Here is a 9,090-nt window from a genome sequence, read left to right on the forward strand (position 1 = left end):
ACATCATAGAGGAAGTATGAGTTACTACTGTTATAGACTGTTCTTGTACCAATCAGCCAAAAGCTTTGTCAGTGAATATACTCTATCATGTTTTTATCTCCCAGGCTCAGCAGGAGTTAGAGAATGAAGGTCTTAAGGGCGAGTTTGATCGCTCTCAGACTACGCAAACTCTAGAAAACACACTGGGGAAACTTCTGGACCATCTTGAAGACAAGACTGGACATGAGAGTCAACTAGAAACAGAAAAAAATACAGAAATGCATAAAAGCACGCACACACAGCATAAGACAGAGGGACGCCCTTCTGCTGGCAGCCCAAACCTGGTTCCCAAAACACCAGGTAAATGTACAGAATGGATACTGAGTGAACAAGTGCATGAATGAACTGATGGTAGAATGGATGGCACCTCAGGCAATCATAGAACCTGCTTTTGAGTATATTATACTATACATACACACACACACACATATGTGTATATATATATATATATATATATATATACAGTGGGTACGGAAAGTATTCAGACCCCCTTAAATTTCACTCTTTGTTATATTGCAGCCATTTGCCCATTTGCTTTAAGTTAATTTTTTTTCCTCATTAAATAGATAGTATAATGTCTGTAAATTTGAGTATAATGGATATGGATTCATTATACAGTGGCCTCAAAGCAATCATCTGCAAACAAATGATGTTAGTCCTTTTCACTTTACTTTAAGTGTTTAACCTTTGACTGCCCGCAAAGAAATTACTGGATGCAAATGCTTTTATCATAATTTTAGTGATAACATTACTGTTCAAAAATTTAAGTTGAAATCTTAGGTAAGATTTGAAAAATGTTTTTAAAATAATATTTTGATATTATAATTTAAAATGTTTTCTCTGTTTTTTTTATTATAATATATTTTAAAATATAATTTATTCCAGTGATGAAAAAGCCATTACTCCAGTCATCAGAGTCACATGATCCTTCAGAAATTATTCTCATATGCTGATTTGGTTCTCAAGAAACATTCCTTATTATTCTCAATGTTAAAAAAAGATGTGCTGCTTAACATTTTTGTAAACATTTTTTCAGAATTCTTGATTAATAGAACATTCAAAACAACAGCATATATTTGAAATAGAAATATTTGTAAAATTATATATTTTTTTTACTGTGACTTTTGACAATTTAATGCATCCTTGCGTTAAAAAAATTACTGACCCCAACCTTTTGAATGCTTGCATTAACTTATAATCAGCAAACTATGGTCCAAATACTTTGTGGGGCCACTATATACTTTATCTGTATACTAAATCATTGTCACCACTAATACTACACAGTATCATTCTGTTGTGCAATTTATGTTTTTAGAGATAGACTATATTACATAAAATAGGGAGGGGGAATTTTCCGCCGTATCCGCAGTAACCTGCCCTTCCCTCTGTCTCTCATCACCGAAGCCCAAGCGGGCAGCAGTGGCGAGCAGGTAAAAGTCAGGGTGACTAAATATAAGGTGGGCGGAGGTGTGGCTGCAGGAGCGGTTACCGGGGGCAACGATGATGATGATGATGGTGGTGAGGGGGGTGTGAAGGTGAAGGAACTGGGCGAGGGCGACCCCCAGTGGCAGCAGATTCAGGAAGTGGTCAAAGAGCAGCTAGAGAGAGCCGGCATCAAGGCCGAAGGTAGGCCGGAACACACACACCTAAAGTATTCTTATTTCCCTGTGTGTGTCTTTGTGAGTGGAGCAAAGACTTTATCTTTCATCCACAAAATCTTAAATTATTCTTCTGACTGGGGCTGGGTTTTGCTCTGAGTAACTTGTTTCCTCAAATAAGCACAACTTTTCTTCTCTTTGACTCTGTTCCACTAAGGCACATCTAAACTTCATGATTCCAGTAATTTTGTTTTTCCCTTGATGCTGGCTTATGCATGGCTGCAGAGAAAGGAGGAGGATGTCCTTTTCTGTCTTAGGAATTGCTTTGAAAGAAGAAAGCATTATAGGTTTCGTGTACGCTCACATTTATCAGTAGAGGGTGGTGGCTGTTGCTCCTGTTTTTCTGGTTTTGGAGTAGAGATGATTTTTAGGCTGACAGAATGTGAAAATGTAGGAGTTTGACAGCACTTCATTTGTCTTTCCTTCATTACCATCTCTGCATGCATCATTTCTGTCTCTACTTATTTCTTTTATTAACTGTGTATGGGAATGAAAAATAAGCATTTTGTTTTTTGTCTATTGTTAAACTATAAGAGTATAATTGTTTACGTTAACATGTGAATGATTAAGGATTTTTGGGCCTGTTTTTCAGGAAAGATTGAGGTGAAGATTTTAACCCGTAAAACAGCAGAGGAAGCAGGAGACCAGTGGCTCACTGAGGAGGATACAAAATCATTTAGAGAGCTTCTCATCAACCTTCTGGTATGACTATACACACAACTATACAACAAGTGTTCACCTGCAATGTATAAAAAGCAACACATACCTGCAAGTTCACTAAAAAGGTCATATAGAATAAAATTTCTTCATCATTTGAGATAAAAGTGTTCATTGCACAATAAAAAGTGTGACATGCTCACATTTACCCATCAATGAGACCTATTCGGTATTCCGGTAAACTGAAACCCACCTAGTCACAGTAAGGTACTAAAAAGAAAGCTTCATAGATACTGTTTATCTTTTGGTCACACCCACAATTTCGAGGGTAAAAAGGTTGATTGTAAATAGTGTGGCAATGCATGAAGCACAGCTCACACAGAAGTCACTTTTTTAAAACTGAGCAGCAGTTAGAATATGGTGACATGCCAATCGGCTAATCAACTCAAAACACCTGCAAAGGTTTTCTGAGCCTTCAAAATGGTCTCTCAGTTTGGTTCACTAGGCTACACAATCATGGGGAAGACTGCTGATCTGACAGTTGTCCAGAAGACAATCGTTGACACCCTTCACAAGGAGGGTAAGCCACAAACATTCATTGCCAAAGAAGCTGGCTGTTCACAGAGTGCTGTATCCAAGCATGTTAACAGAAAGTTGAGTGGAAGGAAAAAGTGTGGAAGAAAAAGATACACAACCAACCGAGAGAACCGCAGCGGCCTTATGAGGATTGTTAAGCAAAATCAATTCAAGAATTTGAGTGAACTTCACAAGGAATGAACTGAGGCTGGGGTCAAGGCATCAAGAGCCACCACACACAGACGTGTCAAGGCGAACAATAAAATGTACGATATGCTGTGGTCTACAATAAATATTAGTTAATTCATAGGTTTAAACAATGTTTAGCCTTGAAGGTCTCACATTCAAATTACAAGCTCACATCGTGTCTTCTGAGCATTGTGACAAAAAGCATTTTCATTCTTGTCACAATTTTATTGTAAGTAAAATCTAACAATTGATAATATACTTATATAAATATAAGTTAATATACAATGTGAATAAATCGGGTATAATATTATAAAATGGCGTATAACGTGATATTAAACCTAATTAACATAATACAAAACATACCCCCTTTACTGACAGCTTTCGAAATAAAAGTTACTTTTGTTTTTATATCATGCTTGATTTAATAAAAAATAATGAATTAGGTTACTAAAATTACTTAAGTAAATTTTTGCAGAGTTCCGCAGGGGCTCAAATGTAAAATGGGGGCAATTAAAAAAAAAAAAACTATAGGTCAAACGTTTGGATACATTACTATTTTATATTTTTGCAAGTCACTTATGGTCATCAAGCCTGCATATATTTGATCAAAATATGAATATACTTTAAAATATATTTTATACAATGTTGATTTATTATCAATGTTGGAAACGTGATACTTTTTTCAGGATTCTTTGATGAATAAAAAGTTAAAAAAAGAACAGCATTTATTTAAAATATAGCTTTTGTAACAATATACACTACCGTTCAAAAGCTTGAGGTCAGTATTATTTTTTTGAAAGAAATTAGTTTTTATTCAGCAAGGATTTGTTAATAGAAACAGTGATAGTAAATATTTATATTGTTAGAAAACATCTCTATTTTGAACAAAGGCTGTTCTTTTTTTAACTTTTTATTCATCAACGAACCCCAAAAAAGTATTAAAAAAAAATAATAATTAAGCAGCACAATTGTTTCAAACATTAATAATAAATCAGCATATTAGAATGAGTTCTGAAGGATCATGCACTGAAGACTGGAGTAGGCTAATGATGCTGAAAATTCAGCTTTGCATCAGAAATTATATTTTAAAGTATATTTAAAAAAAAAACACTTTTAAATTGTAATAATATTTCACAATATTACAGTTTTTTTTCCATATTTTTGATCAAATAAATGCATGCTTGATGAGCATAAGGCACATTCATAATGCTGCATAATTATCAAAAATGGTAATATGATAAAGTCCTTTCACGTCACCATTTCGCCAGCCTGCACTTCACATAATAGGCCTGTAGGTGGCACTTGGGCTTCATTAACTATGATAGTTAAGCTTCATAAAATAGTAAACGGTGTAGCCTATCATACATAAATATAAGTGAATGGAATACTGATTACTATTATTGCAATTTTTGGCGCTGCACAGTTTGTGCAGTCCTTTTGTAGTCATTTAGCATCCATTTTCTCAGCGATGTAGACCTAATTTGATTTATAAAATGACACAAACCGCAGATCCAGATCACTCCACAAATAAGCTCGTCTGTCCCATGTCATTTTCAACCGATTTATGAATAAGAACGGAAAATGACCGCTCTACTTCACATTATTGTTGTTCAATGAAATTTTAACTTGTGCCAGATCATGGTTGGTTGGTGTATTATACATGACAAACGGGCATTGATGAATTATGTAATATTCTAAAATATATAATAGACTATAATTTTAAATGATATGGAGCTTTCCATTGATGTATGGTTTGTTATGAAACCCACCTAATCACAGTAAGGTACTAAAAAGAAAGCTTCATAGATACTGTTTATCATTTGGTCACATTTTTGGTCACACCCACAATTTTGAGGGTAAAAAGGTTGATTGTAAATAGTGTGGCAATGCATGAAGCACAGCTCACACAGAAGTCACTTTTTTTAAACTGAGCAGCTTTCTGTTGGTTGATGTGGCAAATTCAGGGAATTGTTTTCACCTTCACGCAAAACTCCCATTTGTGCAGGAATTTAGCCTGTGAAATTTCACCAAACAACTGTATGTGAGACCACACCTTAACAGCAAATAATAAGAGTGGAATGTTGGTCGAACATTGTGTTTCTAGCCATGTGTAGCACCTGAAACTTTGCATATTTTCTGAAGAATCCCAATATTACAAACTGCAGATTTCCGCATGGATTGTTTTGTGAACAATGCAATGCTTAATTTGTACAGAATTTTATACTGGACCCAACAGAAAACCTATTGTCCACAAGTAAATATTAGAAGACGGCCTTTAACAGCAAATATTAAAGGGGTCATATGATGCGATTTCAATTTTTCCTTTCTCTTTGGAGTGTTACATGCTCTTGGTGCATAAAGAAGATCTGTAAAGTTGCAAAGACTAAAGTCTCAAAACCAAAGAGATATTCTTTATAAAAGTTAAGACTCTGCCACGCCCCCCTAAAACGGCTCGTTCTAACACGCCCCCACATGACTTCGTCACAATGTGGGAAGATTTGCATAACGCCGCCCAAATGTTCACGCAAAGAAAGAAGGCATAACTTTTATTCTCGCTGTAGTGTTGTTGCTGCCGCTGCCATGTCGTGAATGCAATGTGTGTTTCATTGTGAAAGCGAAACTACTTTGTTTGGCCTTCCAAAAGAGGACGATTTCTGCTTCATCATGCCTGGAGCTGATCCGTGCTGGTCACTGAGGAAATACATCAACTTTGCGCTGTGGATCGCTGGATCGGCTTTCACCGTGGACGAAGCGGAGTTCAGCCCGGGGTCGTCACGTGGTTGCCGCAAGCCCGCCTGCCTCTGCTCACTCAAGCCGGCCTCCGCTCACTCAAGGCCGCGGTGTGTGACGCTGTTTCGTTGTGAAAGCGAAACTACTTTGTTTGGCCTTCCAAAAGAGGACACGACTAGAAATCAGTGGTTAAGTTGTATTTACAACACTGTTCCAGAACAGTTTGACCCAAATATTCAGATGTGTGCAGCGCATTTTATGGAGGACTGTTTCCTGATCCTGGTAGAGTAGACTACAATGCCTGCTGTTCTGACTCACAGACTGTAAGTAAATTTTTTTATATTTAAAGAATTTGCCACTGATGATTCAAACGCGAGTTTTGAGCAGTGTAGAGTAGCGCTTGTTGTTTGACATTTCTCGATCACAAATGCAGACAAGGTTTTATGTGTATGCGACACGATGCAACACAACGTGTAAAAAGACAGTATAAGTCATCATAATCCGTAATTATGTCCCCACTGGATGCAACAAATGCCTCGTTTATAATGGGTTTTAATGTTTATGTCTCGGCACTCCGGCCGGGACACACCATCACAGTATGGTAAGGGGTGTAATATTTCCGTCACATGCTTGAGGTATTCGGCCAATCACAACGCACTGGATAGCTGGCCAATCAGAGCACACCTCGCTATTCAGACCGATGAGCTTTGTAAAAATCAACGCGTTTCAGAAAGGCGGGGCATAGAGGAGAAATAATAATGTACAGTATGTGGAAAATAATGTGTTTTTTTAACGTTAAACCGCATAAACACATTTCATTACACCAAATACACAAAATAATGTTCTTTTTAGCAGCAGCATATGACCCCTTTAAAGGCAAAGCAGCAAAAATTTAATGGGCAGAGAAAGAGAGGGAATTATGACTATTTTAGGTGCACAATTGTTATAATTGTGAGTTTAATTAATTTAAAAGAAAATGCATGATGTGACCCCTTTAATATAAATGCCCCTTACACATTTCAGTGTCATTTAAGGAAAAGGCCTTTTTCATGCTTTGTTTCTTACATTCAGCAGGTAAATAAATTGGTGTTTACTCTTTTTGTGTGCAGACGGGAGGTACAGAAGAAGTATACAAAGAGCAGAAGAGACAGCAAGAGTTGGAGAATAACTACAAATTTGTCTGGGGAGAAAAACAGGAAGAGAGCCAGTCCACAGGAAACAGTGATTCTGATGAAACAGACTTTTGAGCCTTTTCCTCTTCTCTCAAGCAGTTAACCTGAAGAAGGGCATCCAGCGTTCTCTGAACTATAAACTGCCTGGTCGACACATGCATCAAAACCAAACTGCTCTCTTAGACCATTTAAGTCATTTGAACCCTGTGAGGGATTCAGTCCACTGCCGTGAATTCTTATTTTCCTGAATGGGCATCTGTGAGTGGTTTATATTCTTGCCTGATTTCAATCTTGGAATTGTTTTTTTTTTAACAAATATACAAATATACACATTTCATTTGTGTTGTGCTTTATGTCTGTGTGTGACACAGACCATTCTCCTCTCTCACATGCAGACAAACCATCAGTTAGTATGCATGTCAAAGTTTGTTTTGCAAAGACAGTCTGAACCAACATGGTCTCATCCTTGGACAAACAGTGATTTTGTTTGTCTTGGTTGCTCTTGAAAGTCAGAAAATCTGGATTCAGTACAGAATGGCGGTGGAGCTTGATGCAGATTGAATGAATGATGAGTCACTGTAATGCAAATTGAAGCAGTGTCCTACCAGTGTTTTCTTCTGGCACTTAATTCATATGTTGTGTTTTGTTTTTAATATTGTTGGCCACTGGTTCACAACTGTGGCAAACATCTACAGCTATTCAACAACTCCTTAGCCTGGCCCTGCCCTTAGCAAATTATTCAGTGTACTGCTTCAGTTTGGTCTTAATTCTTAGTTTAGAACTTGGGACAAAAACTGTTGCCAAACATTGGGAATCTACTGCATTTAGCCACTGCTTCCATGTTGCCAGCAGACAAGGGCTCTCTTTGTTGTAAATGTTTTGAATGATCATCATACTTTGGTCGATTGTAAATAATGTTGCTGCAGTATTTGATTTGTTTGTTGATAATTTAAGGCATACTTTCAATTTAAAGCTTCTGTAAGCAATTAAGTAAAAAAAAAAAAAACATGCCACTGAAATATGTCTTGAGACATCACACTGTCTCTGTGAGAGCCCCTGTGGTTGGCAAACAGTAAATTAAAGTAGAAGAAAAAGTCTGACGGCAGCCCAATCAGAGAACCTGGTGGCGGATCTCTGTTAGTGGCGTATGTTTGGGGCGGAACTACTTGTTTGTCCAAACAATTGGACGCTCCGAAAAATAGCTTACAGTAGCTTTGGGTTTTTAAAGGTCACCCCAGCAAACACTGAACGTTCCCCTACTGTTAGTTTTTGGTTCCCATTTGTTTTTGTGTTTTTTTACCAAATACTACGTTCTGGGAACCAAAAATTGTTAGCTGGGCCACAAGATACGAGATTTTTGTACTACTAAATAAATGTTTAATCTCAGAAACCTGTTGAAAATACAGGTGCATCTCAATAAATTAGAATGTCGTGGAAAAGTTCATTTATTTCAGTAATTCAACTCAAATTGTGAAACTCGTGTATTAAATAAATTCAATGCACACAGACGGAAGTAGTTTAAGTCTTTGGTTCTTTTAATTGTGATGATTTTGGCTCACATTTAACAAAAATCCACCAATTCACTATCTCAACAAATTAGAATATGGTGACATGCCAATCGGCTAATCGACTCAAAACACCTGCAAAGGTTTTCTGAGCCTTCAAAATGGTCTCTCAGTTTGGTTCACTAGGCTACACAATCATGAGGAAGACGGCTGATCTGACTGTTGTCCAGAAGCCAATCATTGACACCCTTCACAAGGAGGGTAAGCCACAAACATTCATTGCCAAAGAAGCTGGCTGTTCACAGAGTGCTGTATCCAAGCATGTTAACAGAAAGTTGAGTGGAAGGAAAAAGTGTGGAAGAAAAAGATACACAACCAACCGAGAAAACCACAGCGGCCTTATGAGGATTGTTAAGCAAAATCGATTCAAGAATTTGAGTGAACTTCACAAAGAATGGACTGAGGCTGGGGTCAAGGCATCAAGAGCCACCACACACAGACGTGTCAAGGAATTTGGCTACAGTTGTCGTATTCCTCTTGTTAAGCCACTCCTGAACCACAGAC

General features: G+C 37.3%; 1 protein-coding gene across 2 annotated transcripts in view; it reads left to right on the forward strand.

Annotated features, from left to right (window-relative positions):
• The window catches only part of LOC107582707 (protein OS-9-like), a 15,981-nt gene extending 7,954 nt beyond the window's left edge, over positions 1–8,027 (forward strand). Inside the window, exons 11-15 of one of the 2 annotated variants that reach the window (XM_016268647.1) lie at positions 1–14; positions 105–339; positions 1,444–1,665; positions 2,290–2,399; positions 6,959–8,027. The exon at positions 1–14 is cut by the window's left edge and continues 232 nt beyond it. In XM_016268647.1, the coding sequence (XP_016124133.1) occupies positions 1–14; positions 105–339; positions 1,444–1,665; positions 2,290–2,399; positions 6,959–7,096 (719 nt within the window). In that variant the 3' untranslated portion in view covers positions 7,097–8,027. The remainder of the gene's footprint in view (positions 15–104; positions 340–1,443; positions 1,666–2,289; positions 2,400–6,958) is intronic. The other variant, XM_016268648.1, reaches the window with a different exon arrangement.
• Positions 8,028–9,090: the final 1,063 nt, after the last annotated feature.

The sequence above is a fragment of the Sinocyclocheilus grahami genome, unplaced genomic scaffold, assembly GCF_001515645.1.
Source record: "Sinocyclocheilus grahami isolate Dianchi unplaced genomic scaffold, SAMN03320097.WGS_v1.1 scaffold47.1, whole genome shotgun sequence".
Taxonomy (NCBI): domain Eukaryota; kingdom Metazoa; phylum Chordata; class Actinopteri; order Cypriniformes; family Cyprinidae; genus Sinocyclocheilus; species Sinocyclocheilus grahami.